General features: G+C 37.2%; 1 protein-coding gene across 7 annotated transcripts in view; it reads left to right on the forward strand.

Annotated features, from left to right (window-relative positions):
* The first annotated feature begins 1,814 nt into the window (after positions 1–1,814).
* LOC131036882 (uncharacterized) overlaps positions 1,815–21,924 on the forward strand; it is a 222,540-nt gene continuing 202,430 nt past the window's right edge. For 2 of the 7 annotated variants that reach the window (XM_057968890.2, XM_057968891.2), the window contains exons 1-4: positions 1,902–2,226; positions 5,884–5,960; positions 15,227–15,388; positions 15,548–15,603. In XM_057968890.2, the coding sequence (XP_057824873.2) occupies positions 2,174–2,226; positions 5,884–5,960; positions 15,227–15,388; positions 15,548–15,603 (348 nt within the window). In that variant the 5' untranslated portion in view covers positions 1,902–2,173. The other 5 variants (XM_057968895.2, XM_059216841.1, XM_057968889.2 and 2 more) reach the window with 4 other exon arrangements.

Genomic DNA, 21,924 nt, shown 5'->3' on the forward strand with positions numbered 1-21,924 from the left:
ATTCCCATCATTTCCCACATATCAAGATCCCCATTCCCACCATTTCATCCACTCATTTCACCCCTTCATTTATTTTTCCCATTTAAAGTCTACTTGTAATGCAACTTCTAGAACCCAAAATTCACTTGTGAACCCATTTTTGAATCAGTTTATCCCTTCCCTTGTCAGTTCGGTTTGCACACATGATCTACCAAATCAATGGATTAAGACATGGGCCTTATTTTGCAAGCAGATTTCAAGATTGGAGGATGATACAAAGAAGAGATACAACAACAATTCGTGGTTGAGAGCATAAAATGCTTTCAAGATAGAGATGGTCATGACATGAAAAGAGGAAGGCGACCCTTTTCCTCCTGAAAATCCAGTACTACCCCAAGCAAGAAGATAAGGTTGAAGTTCATTGGCCAAAGACACAAAGATCATTAAGGATGCAAATTCATGTTCCGTTTCAAGATGTCTTCACTGATCCAAAATACTTCAAGTTTTAGCATCCTGAAGCAACATGAAGAACATCACAGACAAAGGATGAAGCAGTTAGAGTCATGTCTTTGGACACATAGAATAGTTTTAATTATGCATTTGTAATTTTGTTTTGACAAGTTACATGTAAAAAATAACTTTGTAATTGCAAGTTAACTCATCACTTGCACTTTTGTAATTACATGTAAAGCAACTACAAGTTGAGTTCAATTAGGACTGTAGTTGGAATAAGTCATGGCGGTTGAGAGAATTTCTCAAGTTAGTTGGGATCCTCACACCTTTTTCTCAAGGCTCTTCTCCTATAAATACTTGAGGGGGTCTATTCTAATATATATCTTTTGGCAATGCAACAAAATTCTGCCAGTTTGTATGTGCACTCTAAGACTTTGAGCGTAGATTGAAATTGGATTGCTTTCAATAAAAGAGGCAAGCTGTGTTGAGACTTTGTGCCAATTCAAGTTGTTATGTGACGACATTTTCTGGTGTTGATTGTGATTTTTGTTCTATTGTTCAAAAGAGATTTAAATTCAATCTTGTAGACTTTGAGTTGCTAATTGTATTTAGAGTTATATGTTTGGTTTTCAGATTTGGTCTTGCAAACTTTGAGCTGCTTATCATATTTGAAGCTAGTGTGAAAAGCTCAAGAGAGAAGATAGCTTGTAGATTTTGTGCTGCTTCTATTATCAAGACTTGTGCATGCAAGGTGAAGTGCATCATTTAGTTAGACTTTGAGCTGCTACATACTGTGCTTGGTTACTAGAAAATCATCTAAAAATGTTGATATGACAATAGAAATGTTGAAGACTTTGTGCTTTCATTTTTGTTTTTTTGTCCCGGAGAAGTGACGGAGGTCTTTGTGCCTTCATGGAAACTTTGCTTCCCTTTATGTTCCAAAAATCCTACAAAAAAGTCTCATTTCTATATTTGCTGTTAATTATTTCCAATTGCTATTACTTTTTTGTGAAGAGAAAAGAGTATAGTTTTTCTTGAAAGGAGAAGAAAGACTGTTGTCCCACCCATATTAGATTAGTTTAGTTTGTAGATAGGGGGAGCCTTCCCTAAATTAGGAGAGTATCATATTCACACACAGTGTTGCTGAAACCACAATTTTGCACATCCTTCCGGCATATAAAATTTTCAACCAACACCTAAATAATAGATTTTTATTTTTAATCTTTTACAAAATTAATTTAGATATAATATCTTTTGAAAATTTCATAGACTTTCTAAATATCATATCTAGCTGTTGTTAATTTTCATTTTATAATATCTTATATTTAAAAATTAAAAATATAATTTTAAAAAAATTACTGTACTTTACAAAATTAATAGCCTAGTAATTCACGACGCATGGTTGCTGCTTACATAGAAGATTATGCAGTGCACCGTGAGCAATCCTCCATTATTAAATTCAAGTTTTGTAACGAACACAATCTTTTCATTTCCTTCTCTTTCGACATCAAATCTCTTTGTTTTTTCATTTCCTTTCGAAATCAAATCTGTTTATCTTTTCATTTCGATATTCTCTTGGTCAGGATGCCAAGGATGCACATACCTCATCATCGCTTGTCTATTCAAACTGAGAATGCCAAATATGCATATACCTCATCATTACTAGTCTCGCTGTTTGAATAGATTAGGCAAAACAAGGGTGAAAAACAACAGCTGTTTCTTCATCAACATCGATCAGAATATGAACTTGGATTTGACTGAGGCGTCCTCTGAACAGGAAGAAACCTTGCGTTGGTATGACCTTTGAATTTTTTTGAGCATTGTTCTTTAATTTAATCTCGTTTCCTTACAAGTCATATCTTAGGAGCTGAATTGAGTGTTAAAAAACAAATTCTATCAATTTATTTTATCACTCAGATCAGAATTGATCCATTAGAGTTTCACAGAAGCCTGAAGTTTTAGGTCATTATATCCATCTCGAATTTTTATTGCATGTTATAAAAAAGGATAAATAAAATAAGCTTTCGGATGCTTAATTCTGTATGTTTGTGGGATCCGCGTAAAACTTAATGAAATGAAATGACAGAACTCTGGTACCTAATTCGACATGTTTTCTGGGACCTCCTTTCTTTCTAGCGATGCCAATCTTTGTGGTGCTACTTGGCCACTGATTCTGAGAGGATCAGTGATTCAGTCTTCACTTGATGAGTTTAGATGTTTCCCGAGGCTTGTTTTGGTCCCGAGCTTGGTCATGAGGGTGAAACCTAAAGAAGTAAACAAATTGAACACACTATAAGAAGAAAAACTTAAAGAAAAATTCCAAACAAATTTTATAGAACCCACGTTTCAGACCACAATTTTGTTAGCCATCACGAGGATGAATCGGGAGATTACAAACAAGGGTTCCTTAAGTAGGTAACCCTGTTCAAAATAGATGGATTGCAATAACAATATTAATTAACACTAAATGGCAATAGTAAATAATTGTCAATGAAGCATTAAATAATAGTCATCCATTTGATTAATTCTTTTTCCTTCGAGGAAAAGAACAATAGGTTGCCGTGAATTAGCCGATTCCAACTCTCTATCTCTTTGAGATTTTTCAGATGTTTGGCAATAGCAATGCCCTCTCAGTTTTTTTTTCATGTCATGCTCCTCTTTCACCAAAATTATTGCTTCTACTAAGTATATGCCATGAGATCTAACATGTTCATGCTTGGCTACGGTTGAGCTCTTAATGCAGTCATGATATATACCTGTACTCCTTTCTTTGAACCTTTGTTGAAGGATCTTCCTGTTTCTCCGATACAGGATTTGCCTCTTTTACAGTCAATCCAATAAACCCCACAATCTTGCTTCAGATCAAGAGACCCTTTGGTGGACTTTTATCATACTTTTAATTTATATCGTATAGATTGTGGAAGGTTGCAGTCTCTTATATATAAGGTGAAAATGATTGCTTGTTTGCAAAGGAGAGTTTAGCATGTTGAATAGACTCTGGGTGATTTAAGATTTAAAAAATTATCATCGCCTTTTACCGTTACCCCTCAGATTGCAACTATGAGGAACTTGCGATCAGTTCAAGTAGAGTCATCCTTCGTCCACATGAGAGACCTAAGCCTTAATTTTTGTTGCCACCTTTGGTGATTGCTTGGACAGCTTTGTCAGTTTGTCTTAGAAGTGAAGTGTAAGGCTACTTCAGTTCATATATTATATTCTGCCCATATTTGTAGGAATGCAATGACAACAGGCTATTTTGCTTCAGAATTGCCTAATCATGTACATAATGCAAATGGCAATTGTGTATAGGGTGTCGACTGTTGAATCTCACTGCTGTGTTTGGGGGCAATGGTGCCCACAACAGGTGCATTGCAGCGCCATCACACCACTGTTATGTGTAGTTGAGTATGGCCATGTGACATGTGAAACGGCTATGGGGGCGAAAATTTGCACCCCCCCCTAGTGTATTTACAAGGGCCCCACCTTGTAAATACACTATGGGGGGGTGCAAATTTTTGTTTCCATAGATGGCGCCCGTGACTTGGAGCTTGAAGAGCAGGGAAGGGGTGGCAGGTGGATGATGAGACCTTTAGGCAGGGGAGGCATGGCATTAGTATTGTTGATCTGTGTGAGAATAAACTGGAGGTAATGTTGGCGGCATCTAGTACTGTTGATGTTTTGTATAGAATGTGACCTGCCCACCTTCACTTATACAGCCTTGTGCCGTCTTCACTTTTTCTGTCTTTTCCAACTGTTCCTCTTTTCCGAATTTGGTAAGTATCCAATGGCCAAGCCAGCTCCAGCCCCATGGAGGTTTGTCTGTTTCGTCTTCTGAAAGTGTTAACGCTGCCTGCTTCAGGCCATCTTTCAACAGCCAAACCATCACAAAAAAAACAATACACAAGATTACTGTAAGATGCAGTTGCTATCTAAAATTTCAAATAAATGCACTACTATCTTAATAAATAGTTTTTATTGAATAGTGGGAAGGTCTTTAGGAAATTTATTGACAACAAATTCTGTTTGCAGCATCTGGTAAAGACATGAAAAAGAAAATTTTGATTGCAAGACTGAAAATCAAGATACATGAAACATGTGGGTCAACATATATAGTAAACATCTCCCTATGTTGTGAAAAATAAAATAGAGATGAGATCCATGTTCTCTTCAAATGTCTACTGAACTATACTTTAAAGAAGTTCAATGGATAGGTTCTGAAGTTCATAATAATTAATTTGTTATCTTATGTTGTACCTGACTAAGTATTAATTACTAGTCAGCTTGTGGGTAGTTGTTAGGAGTTAGTTGTAAGTGGTTGTCAACGGTTGTGTTCTATTTGACAATAATCTTTGGGCACTTTAAGTATGCTTCTCCTAGTCAGAGGAAGGAGTCTGATTTGGTACATGATCCTTCCCGGTCTAAAATAAAGTATTCGTGCTCTTCAACTACAATTATATGGTATGTGCTGTTATATTCCATTTATATTACAAATGTAGTTTTATTATTTGGCAGTAAATAGAGTTATAGTATCGGGAAAAGTGATCTCTCCAAAAATCCTGGTCTTGCACCCCTATGGGCAATCACCTTGATCCCTTGATTGCCAAGTTGACCATTCATTCTCATGAGTGGTGTTCTTGTGTGCCATGACTCATAAAAAAAGGGCAAATGTAAATTGACTTCAAAATAAGTAAGGAGGAGGCATTTTCTGCAACATGTCAAATTATGCTATTAATATTGGGATTTAACTGTGTAGTTTTTGAGTCAAACTCATTGACTCATATTTCATGAGTAGTGGTTCCCATGAATCCATTTCTCATTGAAACTAAGTAGTTGTATCCCAAAAATCATGTCCCATAATATTTCTTTATATCTGAAAAAATATAGAATGTGCACAAGAGTTCTGAACTGTGGTTGTGAAAGCGGTTGGTGCGATATGGCATTTTGTCAATTGTGTTTAAGCAGACAATGCACAGAAGTTTGTGGTTTATGTGTTGCAATTTTTTTAGCAGGGATAAATATCAAAATTTCACTTGGAAAATGATCACTTAAATATATTCTGAATAAGTTTGCGATTCTGATGTGGGCATAAGAGAGACCAAGATCTCATCAAGTGAGGCTAATTTACTGCCCATGCAGAAAATCTGTATGCAAACTTATAATTGGTTTTCTTTAAAACAATTAACTGCAATCCAGCTTAATATCATGGTGGGGAGTGAAATTTTGTTTGGAACTGTCATAGCATTAGAGAATACCAAGTTCTTTTGGTGGGATTCTTTTGAAGACTAAATTTTATAATATTTTTTTTGGAGAATAATAAAATCTTATATTGGTGTAGAGAAGAATAGGCTTTCACTGCATCGACATGTTTGTGGTGTTACTAGTTTTATTAGCATGCTTTCGAACTACATGTGCAAGTTTATATTTGGCATTAAATGAATTTCCATGAATCAGGTTTCAGGACCTGACCATTCGAGGTTTGCTTCCAAATGAAGCTGCTGATCTGGCATGGAAGGTGGCAAATGGGATTGGTATGTTTTTTTGGGTTAAATTTGGTAACACAAAACAATGATGCTACTTGTCAATTTGTTGAGAATGTTTGTGGAAATGCGTGACTTGCTTTTTTTGGGTTAAATTTAGTAACACAAAACAATGATTCTAGTTGTCATTTTGTGGAGAATGTTTGTGGAAATACCTAACTTGCTTTTTCTGGGTTAAATTTAGTATCGTAAAACAATGATGCTAGTTGTCAATTTGTTGAGAATGTTTATGGATATGCGTAACTTCCTTTTTTCTTTTTTTGTCATGTTTGAGTACAAATGGTTTACCAATATGTATATATATATATGTAGGTATCTATTTATGTATGTATGTGCATGTGTGTATGCATATGTGTATATATATATTGGCATAAAATACAACAAAAGCATTTTCATATGACTATTGCCATAAAAAATACAACAGAAGAAGGATCCACCATAGGATCCTACAAAACCACCGGTGATTATTGCTTTTCCCAATCCACTTCCATGCCAAGCTCGAGAAGCTATCATTTATCCCTTTGATCACCATCAATTATGTTGAGGAGCTGTTGAAATTTACCCTATACTAAATCACCCCATTCAGTGCCATTTCAATCACTTATTTCTTTAGAGGCCCATTTGGTTAAATATTCTGCCACCCTATTCCACCCTTTGGGAACAAGGCCAAAGGATATGAACTTAAAGTTGATAGCCAAACAAAGAGTCTGCTTGATGGCTCAGGTCAATCTCGAAGAAGCCTCTTGTAAATTCGTTTTGTTGATCAGGGAGACAAGAACATGGAGTCGGTTTCATAGATTAACCCTTTTCCAACCCTTTTTATAGGCTTTCTCCAGAGCCTTTATAATTGCCCAAGCTTCCATATAATTTTTTGAGTTACACCCAAATAGGTAGAAAGAAAATTTGGACCAAGTCCACACTATCTTGACCAACACCACCATTCCTTGTAGTACCTGTATTGCCTCTAGAGGAATCATGATTTATTAATCATGCTTCCATGGAGATTGGTATTGGTAGTGGTATGGGACACTGGTATTGGAGATAGATTGTAAGAACCTCAAAGGCCCTCAACTCTGACAATTGTAGTTTAGTTGACCCTGTTGCGTTTTAAGTTTGTTCTTTGCAAATTTTTGAACAGCTAGTATACTTTGACTATTATAAGCTCAAAAAGCAACTATAGGGAAACACTAGAAATCAATTATAGTTCAATAATAAACTGATCAAACTCTTATTACATTTATTCAACCTTAATCTACCCTCAATACATAAACAAACATTATTAGATAGGAACTGAAAAATACCATGAAATTCTGGAAACCCTTATTTCTTCCTTGCTGGTCATACACAGTCCATTATGACAGCATGCTGTAACTTACTCCAGACTGACCAGAACAACTAACATGATAGCTCAATGGATGACTCCAGACTAGGTGCACCTTCAGCTATTTTTATAACTTTTTTTTGATTCCTCCAACATGCAAATCGCAGACCCCTTTAGGTGATTGGCGCTACTTCCTAGGCAGCCGTACAGCCACCGATAAATATCTCCTTTGGGTACCTCTGTTTCCCTGTTTGCTGCTGCAACAAAATACTGAAGAATAACAGTGCCTCTCTGGTTAATAAGCACAAACTTGGTCCCTGAATGAAACCAATTGGAAGAGCAAGATCAACTGATATTTCACAACCTCTGATGCTGTTGTACAAGAATCCCAAGTTTTCTGTACCGATACCTCTGATCACTGCAGAAGAATCTTCTGCTGAAACCCTTGGCCAAAACTCCTCTCAGAGCTCCAATCAAAAAATCAAAACTTAGCATAATGAAAAGAAGACCTAAAATCTTCTTTAATCCTCTCCACTTAGGGTTTGGCGTGATTCCCAAGAAGGGTGCGATTTTGGCATTAAATGATGTTTAACTTTTAATATTTAATTTTTGACTATTGAAGTGTCAAAAATAAATCACTTTCCCATTTAATATAAAACTGGCCCCATCTGACGAGAGATAGACCCTCATTTAAGTTATGACTTAAAGTGACTTTTAAAACAATTAAACATTAAAGTTCACCCATTTAATATTAAATTAAAAATAATTAAATATTAATACCTCTCCAAGTACTTATCAGAATTGCCTGCCATCTGAACTGGAGACTGCCAAACCATACTCCGTCCCTGTCCAACCCATTGGCTATAAATAGCAAGACTGCTAAAAATAGAAAGTATCTCAAACAGAGTCCTGGAGACCTCAAATGAAAACCAGATCTGGAGTGCTCGCTTTGAAGATGACGAACCAAAACTCCGGAGGACCCTCTAACCAACCTCATCAACCTATGAGGGTTAGTGATAGGCTAATCTACTCAGCTGACAGATGTCAACTAGAAGGGGACATCACATAGATACTTGGAGACATCATTTTTTTAGCTATATTCTAATAATTAATCAAATTAAAATTGAAAAGCATTATCAAATAAATTCAACATATTAATTGTTATTTTTATAGAAGTGCATCAATCATGCTAGATATTTCTGGAGTTTTTAATTTATTAAACTTCTATTTCATTTTCAATAAATGTATTGACCAACATGAATAATGACATGACAATGGCTTCCATGATCAAGTAAATATTCTTTCAAATATTCTAGGTCAAAATCGTAGCTAACAAGAGGAATAAATTTGATGATTCGTTAGTGCATAAAGTCAAAGAACATGTACTTCCCATGTAGGTCTAAGGTTCACATCTCACCAAGTTTACCCGATGATGGTGGCTTTCGGGCTGTTTCTGTCATCCTATGGTTTATAGGGGGAGAGCTCACTTTGTCAAGAGTGTTGAGGGCTTCGATAAAAAAGGGCCTGAGCTCCAAGCCATTGAGCTCACTCCTCTTGATTTCCATAGTTAAAAAAAATTCCACATCCACTAGAAAGGGGCTTGAAGGTGAGAATAAAAACATAAGGATTGCTAACTTTTCTGGCCTAAAAGTTGGTCATGGGTATTATGGTTGGAGGAGAAGAGTCGATTGCCATGGTTTGCTTGGATCCAACCACTTCCTCATTTTCTTGCCTGATAATTCCTCAAGCCAGAAAGCCAAAATCATTAGAAAATTGCTAGATAGGAGACATTTATCCATGTACCTACAAGGGTACCAAGGTTCCTCTAGGTAAGATTAACAAACTTATAAAGACAAGTATGACGGAACACAAAACAATCATACAAACTTTCATATCTTATAGATAAGAAGAGTACTGTTCTAAAGATCTCTCTCAAACTAATCATCAGTCTCCCAATCTTGATCATAAGGGGAGGGAGGTCGAGCCTATAGAAGAAGTATTGTTAAAGCAGTAGTAGGCGAATCACTTGCAGCAAGAGCTAAAGAACTAGTTGCAAGTACAACATCATCCTAAACATCTTGTGAGGTAAGTGTCAATTGTCGTGTAAAGATCGTCAACAATGTCTGTAACATGCATCATCTAGCAACTAAACATTTGCAATAATAAGAAAAATTGAACTGAAATTTAGAAGCATGAAAATCTAGGTAATTTTTTTTTTGAAGCTGAAAGAAAGAAAGTACGCTAGAAAATATGTAAAACAATTGCATAAGATTTTATATCGAAGTGCAACATAAGCAAGCATTCAAGAGAGGTTTATTGTTTACAGTTTCTTGATTTTCATTCTGAACTTTAAATGATCCTTACAATGTTGAGAGAGGGAAAGTATCATTAGGGTTCTTTTCTGCCTTACTAGTCCCCCGTGCCAATTCCAACTAGAAAGGCCCAACCCTTCGCAGGGAAGTAATAGATGTTGGATCCAATCCCATCTGAGGCTAGTGCTTGACCCTACACAATCCCTCGTTGATCACACACCATAGGCTACTCCTAACTATTATGACCTCTGACTGGGTTGTATATTTGGATCAAAGAATTGACTGATGCTTACTATTTGTAGCATCACCTTGGCCAAAGGTTTTAATGAGTTTGCATCATGCCATTGCATGTAGTCATTGTTCATCACCCTACTTGGCTAGACTTAAACCCATAAAGGTTTTTCAAGTTTTCACGTCTGTCTTCTTATGCCAACTGTGTTAATGTTAGAACCAGAAACATAAGACACAGAAATCTGAAACTTAAAAAATCTCACAAGAACAAGATACACAGAATTTATCCTGGGAAAACCCTCCACCTGAGTGTGAAAAACCCAGCCACACACAAAAAATATTTTATTGAATGCACAAATTGTGTACAGAACTTAAGAGATCGAATCCTCACACACAGATGATCTCAGCTGAACATAATAATTATATCAGAAGATTGAAGATGATGCAAGGTCACAGCAGCAAAGTCCTGAGCTTTTCATCAATAATCATCAAATACATCAGAATATCGATCACACTAAACTTCACATCCCTTGGCGTATATATAACACATAACACGACCCAATATAGCTCATGAAGAAGAAAGACGGAAGGCCAAACACTAAAAGAAGATGTCAGTTACACAACCGACATACACAAAGAGCCAAAGAACTTCAACGGAAGAAATCCATGAAGAAGTAACTGCTGCCAGCTCACATACAGATCGGAGATGGAATTCTTCCAGCTAATCACTGAACAAGAAATAAGGAACAGCAAAACGGAAAGACAACCATCGGAGAAATAAATAAAATCTCTTGAAGCGTACGCAAACATTAACAAAGTGCATACTGACTCTTGGGAGGCTTAATGGCTTACTTATATGTTAGGACTCAGATTGAACATGCTGTTCAACAAACTCGTGGTGACTATCAGTCTTATGGTTTGTCCTTCCATTGGACAATTACAAGATTGTTTATAAACAGGTTTCATGCCTGTACTCATGAGCTAGTATCCAACTCACTCATGCTCACAGGTATGAAACCCTTCAGTTAATGGTAATGCTATATTGTTTGATACCAAATGCCTCATACACTTTAACAGATTTAAACTTCTTTGAATTGCTATAGTTAAGAATTTATACTCTGCAGTAGTCTCATTTCTGATTGTAAATGATAGGTAGCTAGTAATCAGCCACTGTTAATTAGAATTGGAAGTAGAGTTGCGTATTGATTTAATCTTTATGCTGCTGTTCTGTTTTCTGTCATGAGCCTAAGCTTCCCATGGTATCGTTCCAGGGTTCTAAATTTTTATTCAACAGAGGCAGCGTCTCTGTTTAAGGCTCCTCATTACAGCCATAATGTTCTTGTTGAAATGAATGAACAAAAAATTCACTTCTTAATTCATACGGTATTTTCCTTACAAGACAGTGAGAAAAACATACTATTTAAACTATTAGAAGATTCCAAGATGTATGACTATGTTTCACAAATTTAACAAGGACTGACTGCCCCTGCCGTAAAGGCTAAGTTCAATTTTCATTCCATTAATTTCAATGTATGCTTGTATGAAGACTTCTGAAGTGAAAGCTTCTAGCAGCTGTGTGGAATTCAAAAATTCTATTCCAAAGTTCTTTTAGAATGAAGACCTTGTGTTTTTAAAAGACTCTCTTTTCTGTATATAACATGCGGATTCCAAAAGCTCTTCTCATATTGATTTAACGAAACAGTTATATGTGTTCCATTTCATTTCAAGGTAATTTGAATTCATTACATCGAATTCTACCCACGTTACTCTATTCCCGTTCCTTCTTCCTGAAGGCGGCGATCAAAGCTCAAACGAAATGCAAGTATGAGATTAAAATTGTTGTCATTGACTATGAGCCGATGGCTCATGATATGGGCCTTTATAAATTTATTCCAAGGTGAAGTTTTGCTATAATATGAACTTAATGTGGAACAAAACCCACTTAATTGTGGCTAGGTCTATAAAGCCACGCGTATTGTTAATGTGAGAAAAGATTAAATAAAACTTTACTTATATAAGTATATAATATGTATATATCTATGTAGGTACGTATATGTGTGTTTACTATTAACTAGGTATACACACACATATATATCTATATATACAATATATATTTATTATAATAATAATATTCCCACGACTTCATGAAGGTGCTCATTTGTTGTAAGAAACATATAGAAAGAAAATAAAAAGGCTTAATTACTTGTTCAATTGTTTTAAATCTTACTTTGTTTAAAAGAATAACATAATCCACGACAAGGATAGGACAACCCTAACCACCTAGACAGACCTTAGGGTTTACCTGGTTTGATAATGAACTGATGGAACCAAACCCTACTCATGCCAACGAGTCTTAACTTACAGATAAGGTTTTCAGATGGCATTAGATCCATCTTCTATTACTTTCTGTTCCTGATGATACTTTCCCTCCCTTCTCAGAGGATGACGACTTCCTGCATCCACTAGGTCAAAATCATGTAGCTAGTCCAAAATCTTGGCATAACTCTATCATTTGCATATATTGATAAAAATAAATGAACTCATATGTCATAATGATTAAAACCAAATCATCAACATGTGCATTGCGAAACACCATTCAACAATATTAAACAAGTGTTAGTGCATAAAACATCATCAAAATATTTAGGGCACAAGTGGGATGTAACGATGTTAGAATATCTTGAAGAGATTCAAACAAGCCCTCTTGAGAAGGGTAGTTTGGTGAATTTGTTTTAAAGTATGAAACAAGAGGACTATTATTGCTAATCTTCTGAACCTGGGTAGTAGCAAGCATGGTAGAAGTTGGAACTTGTTTTGTAAAAGGAACTGATGCAAAATGGTCTAGAGGAGGCAATGAAGGTGGGTTTAGCTTTTTCTTTCAAATGGATGGAATAGGACCTTGCTCAATTTTTCTCTTAGGAGGTTGTTGAGGGATATTTACATCAATGGAAGTAGGGCGAAGAACATTGGGAAATACCGGATGACGAGTATGCTGAAATAGAGGATGTGTGGCTAGAGCACTAGATATAGACTTTGTGTTTGGCATTTCCGGTGGTTCAAAAAAATGATGGAATTTTAGGAAGGTTTGGGATTAGTGGAGGTTTCATCGAAGGAGCTAGGAACACTTGCACCCTTTTAGGATGAGGTTCATCAAGATCCCAAGGAGGAACTGAAGGTGGTGTAGAAGAAATAATGGTGGGAGGTGGAGAAGAAGGAGACTTAGGAATCACTAAGTTGGGAGGCGGTCACATTGGAGGAGGATGTTCATTATCAAGCACTTGTATAGTAGCTTGCTCACGGGCCAACACATGCCTATGACACTTTTGTTCATGTGCAAGTTGGTTTCAGTGGTTGTGAGGACTAGGCATAGTTGCATGAGAGGGAACAAGAACACTTTGCTTTTCCTACAGTTTTACCTTCACTTTTAAAGGAGTAAGAATCGGTTTCGTAGGTGGTGGAGAGACATGGGGTGCACTTGGTAAGAGGAACATGAGGTACCATTGGAGGGCGAGGCATAGACGGTGCATAGGAGGATTCCTTCTTGGCAGGCTGCTTCTCCTTTCCTACCAATGAAGTAGGTCTAGGAACAGCAGGAGCTACTGGGGGACGAAAAAACTAAGAAGATCTAGACAACATGAATGTCTTCCTCTTTCTGTTGTAGGAATAGTAGGAGGAACAAAAGACATCACCAACAACTGTGAAATCTTTGGGAGGAGAGGTTTTCCCTATGGAGCATGTTTATCCTTAGCTCCCAAAGAGGAAGGCGTATGGATAGGAAAATGCTGCTGCGATTGAGTGATCACAAGGGAAGCGACCATAGGTGAGGAAATAAAGGGAACTGCAAAGAGGAGGTTGAACGATTCACTTTGAATTCAAAATATGCTTTAAATAGTAAATCATTGTGAGGTGGTAGATGTCCTGCAGAAGTAGGCTAGAAATAATCAAGAGAAAAGCACCCATGAGACGCAAGTGGTTTATATCAAAAATGTTGGATAGCATGCATTGTACCCCGTGAGGAAACTTTAAACATTTGTGTACAATAGAAGTGATTACATTCATCGAAGTTAGCCATGGAATGCCTAACTTCACTCTGAATAAGTCAGATTCTGGGATGACAATATATATTTTGGGGACAGCATTCTAAGGGCCATTTTATCTCTCTCTCTCTCTCTCTCTCTATATATATATATATAGAGAGAGAGAGAGAGAGAGAGAGAGAGAGAGAGAGAGAGAGAGAGAGAGAGAGAGAGAGAGAGATGGTACCTGTCTCCATATTGTGGATATATTCTATTGTGATTTGTGGTTCATATTGTTCTCAATAATCCACTTGAGAGTTGAGACATGATAATAGATGAGTATACGAGTTTTTCCTCTACTTTTGGAAGTTGGTTGACCATGGGTGTTAGTGGAGGTTTTAGGGAGAGTATCATGCATCTTCCTAGGATTGTCTAGCCTGCCCCCCTTAACACCTCACCATTTTCCTATAGGAATTATCAAATCCTATGTTGAACTCATCATGGTGGTGATGGTAAGGTTTTTTCCTATCTTTCAAGCTTTGATACATTTATGTGGCAGTGATGGTAAGGTTTTTTCCTTTCTTTCAAGCTTTGATACATTTATGTGGCAATGCTAACTGCCAGCTTTAGTATCCTGTCATTTGTCTTCATTGGTGTCTTGTTACATTTTCAGATCCCAGGATGCTTTTTAACCTTTTATTTTGCTATTTTCACTGTGTGTTATTTCAAGCCTTAATGAGCTACTTTGATCATTCATTAATAATAATATAGTATCCTTATCTCTTTCTTGGAGACAGTGTTAGCCTACTCTTTCTCTTTTGGAAGTATGAACTATTAGCTTCTAATGTCTAAACAGTTGATATAGGAACCCGTACTTCTGGTCATGTTGAACAGAAATATGATCCCAGGACTATAAAATGACATCTTTGTGTATGGAGTATGGGAATCCCTTTTTTGTTGGTTGCGCTTATATATATATTTGCACTGCCATGTGATACATGCAGTCCTATATATATAAATATGAATATTTCTGAAAATATCATCCTCTTGTTTTTTGGGTGGAGGGTTTGATTAGAAAGGGGTTCTTTTTTGTGTGTTGACCTTTGATAGAACTAGTTTAAATGGTTTAGTTCTTTTTCACTTGATGTGCTTCTACTTTAGTGATGAAATATGTGCATTGCAGACAGTTAATCCTCTTGATCTCTAAGTATCATAAAGTGGACCGTTTGTGTAATTTGTCTCATAAATATATTATTCCAATTTGCTATGAAGCTACTTTTAACATGGAAGATTATTGGAAGTCATCAAAGTCTAATGTTATCTGTAGTGATTTTTTATATAAGGGCACAGGATGATTTTGCCCATTTTTCTTTGCAGTTGCAAGACCTGTTGACCACTTAGATCTGATGAAAGATTTTGAGTTGGCAACAAAGGTGTCATCAAGGGAAGAAAGTTTGGTACTTAAGATCAGAACAATGTTTTCTTCATTAGATTCATTGAGTATCAATTTTCTTCCAAAGGATGGTTCAACGGGTGTAGGTGATTATAACCTATAAATTTTATTTGGACTTTTTTTTGGCATTTTCACTGCTCTGTACAGTTTGTCCCTGTGTGGTTATGCAGGTCTAAATAATTGCTTAATGTGTACTTAAGGTTTTCTCACTTCTTTTTATTTGTTTCTGCTTCTCAACATGGCAGTTGCAGGTCTAGACATGGCTTTAGTGAGGAAATTTTACAACTCTGCAAAGGAGCTGGTATCTGATATATATCAGTTGAATTATTAATGTCATGATGTTTTGTTGTGCTCTGTATTTCCATCTCGCTGTTTAAGTCTGAAATTTCCTTAGCAATTGTTTGTTTTTTCTTTGTTTTACACCACAAGTAATAACTCCTGAACTGCAAAAACATCTACCTGTATTTTGTTTACCTTGCTCATCTTTTTGATGCTGTGGTGATTCATGAAGCAATTTAGGAGTTCACTATAGATATACTTGTTTCTTCACAATGCAACCTGAAAGGGTTGGAAGGCCGGAAGATATGTCTACTTTTTGAAGCATCGAGATATGGAAGTACTACAGGATTTACAACATCCATGGATATGAATCTACTCAAAATACATAAAAATCCACTGTGTGTAGTTTTCCATATTCATCTTTTTGTTCATAGTTCCTTTTCATGTTCCAAAATGTACCTTACTGCTTTTGGGCATGTCAACTTATTGAACAACCTGTTCCTCTTGGAAAATGGAAAATCAACCTCCAAGGCTTGAGATGTCATGCCTCGCCACAAAAATAGCAATTTATTATAATTAAAATCACCAACATACCAAATCAGGAGTGGCACTGACCAAGGATCAGGTGACTATTACATGCTGGTTGGCAATCCCTTATTAATATTAATTTAACACTTGGCAAAACTGGTTGGCGATCCTTTTGAATATCAATTATCCTTAACACTCAGCAAAGCGGGGGTCATTTGGTGATTATTATTCATGAAGGGCAGTGCTTCATTGCAAAGGCTACATCTTTTCAAACTTAAGGGTCATGACCCTTCCACCGTAGGAGGTATAAAAGGAAGTAAGTATCATTTGAGGAAGACATCAATTGATCAAGTCTGATTCTTATTATAATACAGAGGAAATACAGCAGTCTCTAATTATAATAAAGTGATTGGTATGCAGCCTGATTATATTTACTATTTATTTATAATTAATCTGTTAGGAAGCTATAATTTATTTATTTAATTGACTTGCCAGTCCATCAATAATTATAAGATTAGTAAATATTTATCTGATTTCCATTAAGCAATCACATCTGGAATCAATGTGAAATGTTTGGTAGGGAGATGTAGCAGTATTGCTTCCCTCACCAAGTATGCTAACCCCAAGTTGGTTTGCTTGTGGGCTAATGGGACGAATGACTCTGAGGCTCATTCCATGCCCTTGGTCTTGGTTGAGGAGGACAGTCTCTTGGCACTCTATCATGCTTTCCGATCGCATTCCTAATATGGTTGGCTGATGGAAATAAGCTACGAAATGGATCCATATGAATTTAGGATATTTTGTTTTCAGTAGAGATTATTTATGATTATAATGTTTTGTGTTAATTAATTATAATTCTGTTTAAGTTTAACTACAATTATGTAATTTATTTATAGAATGCTATTTGTAAATAAATTGTATTGTTGGAATTGTCATTTTGGACAAAAATCAGGTATTTCCCCAAAAGGGGGCATTACTATTGGTATCAGAGCCTTGATCTGCCAACCCAAGGATCAAGAAAAGTAGTTGATGCAATCAAGACAAAGAGCTCAAAGTGCAATAGGGAGAGAAAGAAGGAAACTTGCAGCAAATAATAACCCCACTCAAAACAATAAAATGGGTGAACAATTTTTTAGGGGATGAGTTGAGAGCCTTCATGGAACACAATGAGAGGACAACCCAAGCCTTCATGGAACAAAACGAGAGGACAACTCAAGTACTCCTCCAAACCTTACAGAACATGAATACTACAATCAATGCCCTTACGCCCAGCCAAACAAATGGGAGGGATGTAAACTCTAATTACTTGAAAAATAACAACATATTACCATTAGGATCCACCCCTAGGTTAACAAAAACTTCATTCCTACCTAGGGAAAAATGAAGAAGAAAACATTCCACCAATTAATAATGTGATGAAAATGTTGAAGCCTACTCAAGATTGGAATTTGAAATTAGGAGAAATATTTTATTTTTGGAATATTGTGATGCTAGGACACACAATGCCCTTGGAAAGGAAAGAAAACCTAACAAAGATTTATGTCAAAGGGTGAGTAAAATGACTTTCCCCAACTTTGATGGATTGGGAAAAGACACAACACATTCGTGTGTCCAAAAGTTGGACACCTATTTCTCCCTTAGTCCCATGATAGAGGAGGATGCTATCAAATTTGCCATTTTACATTTGGAAGGAATTGCTCACAATTGGTGGCATCAAGACATTATTACTCAAGGACACCAAAACATAACGACCTATGATGATTTCACACAAAGGATCATAAAATGATTTGACCAAAAGCATCTTGAGACGCACTTCAAAGAACTAACACAGTTAAAACAAGGATTCATAGAGGATTATGTAACAAAATTCCAAAAACTTTCAGTCATGGTACCAAGGATTACCAAAAGTAGACTTACATACCTATTTATTGAAGGGTTAAAAGAATCAAACCGTGGTTTGGTAAGCGCTCTTGACTCTACATCACTTCAAGACACAATTCAAAAAGCATTAAGGTTAGAAGTCACATCACCAAAGGACAAAACCTATACAAAAAATACAACCTCAAACATGCATACCCAACCCTTCCATAAGAAAGATGGGCATCAAAAAACATCCCCCCTCGACCCTTCAATTTAAGAAATGATCAAGAAGAGCTTTGAAAGAAAGGATTGTGTTTCAGGTGCAAGGAGAAATGGGTGCATGGACATATTTGTGAGAAATGGGGACAAGCACACAATTTAGTGTTGATTTTATGGTAGTGCTTGTTAACCACAAGCAAACATCAGATCTGTTGCCTTCCCAACCATAGACGATAAGCTCTTATCGTCACCGCTGAGCACACTACATGTCCTTCATGTTATTGAATTCATGTCTATTGATGCAATCATGACCTTGCATATATATGAATCGATACCTCTTAATAGACCTCAAGTTGGCCATATATTTTTGGCGCCAAGGATAGGGTCAGACCTATATATTACAAGTTACATATGAGTCTCCCTTAGTTGCAAGTTACATTTAACTTAATCACAAGTTACACACAAGTGGTTCGCCCAAATAGGGCCTACCCCAAATTAGACTCATACAACTGAGATATCCAAATGCTAAGGCCGACAGGCCACTTGGCATTTTGTGCACTAGGTCGGCCCTAGAAGGGATCCGACCTAGCTACACAACAACACTCCCTCTTAGCTAGGGAGGATTCCTTCTGAATAACCAAGTCACATAGTGACTACCACCATGGCTACTCCCATGAATAATACGTTCATCATAGCTACTCCCAGAGGGTGAACAAGCACATCATGGAATTTCTTCCATGATACCCACCATACCTCTCGTAGAGGGTGGGCTCACCATGCCTACTCGCAGAGGGTGGAAGAGGGCTTTCACCTCAACCTTCTCCCAGAGAAGGGTGCATTACCACCATGCCTACTTGCAGAGGGTGGAATGAGGACTCTAACCTCAGACTTCTCCCAGAGAAGAATGCATCTCCACCATGCCTACTCGCAGAGGGTGGATCCACCATACCTACTCACAAAGGGCGGATCCACCATGCCTACTTGCAGAGGGTGGAACGAGGGCTTTAACCTCATATTTCTCCCAGAGAAGAATGCATCACCAAGGGATTGCACCTCGAACTTCTCCCTCACAAAGAAGAACTCATTAACAAGGGATTGCACGTCGAACTTCTCCCTCACAGAGAAGAACTCATTAACAAGGGATTGCACCTCGAACTTCTCCCTCAATGAGGAGAACTCATTAACAAGGGCTTTCACCTCAAATTTCTCCATCACAGAGAAAAATGCATTAACCAAATCTTCATGATGACGTGGCTCCCTCCGAAGGTGGAATGTCATGCCTCCTCTGAAGCTAAAATGTCAAGCTCCCTCTAAATGGTAGTGCTTGTTAACCATAGGCAAACATCAGATCTGTCGCTTTCCCAACCATAGACGATAAGCTCTTATCATCACCCCCGAGCACACACTCGGACCGATGATGGACTGGTCCAAGAAGGGCTAGTAGCTTAGTGGTAGAGCACTCCAACAGCGTATGGAAGGTCCTAGGTTCAAGTCCTATCTGGTCCATGTCTCAACATGGTATCAGAGCCAGGTCCAAGCTAGGAGCCCCAAGCACACGAGAGGTGTGGCTTAAGGGGGGGTGTTGGTGTTGGAAATAAGCCACACCCGAACCGACGATTGACTGGTCAAAGAGGGGCCAGTAGCTCAGTGGTAGAGCACTCCAGCAACGTATGGAAGGTCCTAGGTTCGAGTCCTAGCTGGTCCATGTCTCAACATTTAGCAGCAATATCGGAAGAAGAAGAAAAATATTAAACACCAAGGAAGAAAAGGAAACAAGAAGATGAAGAAAATACAAGTGGTACATTAGCCACCCTTTCAAGAGCACCTAAATACCACCCTTTTAGAATGTGTTGTTCTAAAGGGACAAAAAGTAACAATCCAAGTGGACAATTATGCCACTCACAACTTTATTGATGAAGGACTAGTGACAAGAATGAAATTAGAAACAAAAAACTTCGAAGGTTTCAAGGTGGCCATGGTAGACGGAGTTACTAAATGCAAACAAAAAAATCCCACAACTAAGTATTACCTTAGGAAGACATCAAATCAAGGAGGACTTCTATGTGGTGAACATGGGTGATACCGAAGTGGTACTAGGCATCCAATGGTTGCACTCCTTAGGGAGATATTACCAAGACTTCCAAAAGTTGGAGCTTTGTTTTCAACACAACAACCAAGAGGTGATGTTACAAGGTTTATCTAATGGGACCCCAGGGGTAGTATCATCCAAAAGAATGGAGAGAGCCTTTAGACATGGTCAAGTAGAATGGGCTGCACAATGTATGATACTTGACAAATCTACAACCAAGGGAAAAACTATACATGTAGACATCCAACCTATCCTAAACAAATACAACAAGGTTTCTAGTGACATTCCTCTAGGATTTTCACCAAAAAGGGGTTTCGAACACACTATTGAGCTTGAAGAAGGGGCGAAACTTGTTATCAGCACACCCTATCGACATCCAAGAAAATGTAAAGAAGAAATTGAGAAAACCATAAAGGAATTGTTGGAAATGGGACATATTCAGCCTAGCTCTAGCCCCTTTGCTTCCTTTGTGGTATTAGTAAAAAAAAAATACAGTACCATGAGGATGTGCACTAAATATAAGGCCCATAATAAAAAGACCATTAAGAACCATTACCCCATTCCTAGGGTAGATGAACTAATTGGAGAGCTTCATGGGGCAATTTATTTCTAAAAAATCGATCTATGTTCAAGGTGCCACCAAACAAGGTTGAGGAATGAGGATGTCCACAAAACAACTTTTAGATGTCATTTTGGGCACTTCGAGTTCCTTGTCTTGCCCTTTGGACTAACCAATGCCCTTGCTACCTTCCAATATTGCATGAGTCACCTATTTAGTAGACAATCAAGAAAATTCCTCTTGGTATTCTTTGACGACATTCTAATTTATAGCAAAATTTGGGAAGATCACCAAAGACACATAGATGAAGTGTTGGGGATACTTCAGCAACAATCATTATTTGCCAAAATGTCCAAGAATTTGACTTGGAGGAAATGTTATGTCTAGGACACAAAATTAGTGCCCAAGGAGTCAACGTTGATGAAGAAAAGATAAAGGCTCTCAAGGATTGGCCAAGACCAAGGACTTTAACACATCTAAGAGAATTTTTGAGACTTTGTAGCTACTACAGAAGATTCGTTGAAAGCTTCTCAAGATTAACTGCCCTAGTAATAGACTTAACCAAGAAAGGTGCATTCTCATGGAGTTTAGAGGCCCAAGAAGCCTTTGAAAAACAAAAACAAATAATGAGCTCCTGCCCAGTTTAGGCCAGTCTTGACTTTTCACTATCATTTGAGTTAGAATGTGACACTTCTAGAGAAGGCATTGGAGTAGTATTAATGCAAAACAAACATCATATAGCCTTTGAAAGTAGAAAACTAAAAGAGACCGAAAGGAAATATTCCATATATGATAAGAAAATGCTAGCCATCATGCATGCTCTAGCAAAATTTAGACAAAAGTTTGTGAGAGGTTCATTGTAAAGACTGATCATAATAGCCTAAGGTTCTTCTTAAACCAAAAAGATTTAAATGACAGACAACAAAAATCGGTGAGCAAATTACAAGCCCATGACTTTGACATCAAGTACATGAAAGGGAAAAATAATTTGTAGCTGATGCCCTATCACGAAGATCCCATCTATGTTCCATGATGGATATCTTTACCGAATGTAAAACTTCTATAATTGTAGAATACATCAAGGACAC

The sequence above is a fragment of the Cryptomeria japonica genome, chromosome 2, assembly GCF_030272615.1.
Source record: "Cryptomeria japonica chromosome 2, Sugi_1.0, whole genome shotgun sequence".
Taxonomy (NCBI): domain Eukaryota; kingdom Viridiplantae; phylum Streptophyta; class Pinopsida; order Cupressales; family Cupressaceae; genus Cryptomeria; species Cryptomeria japonica.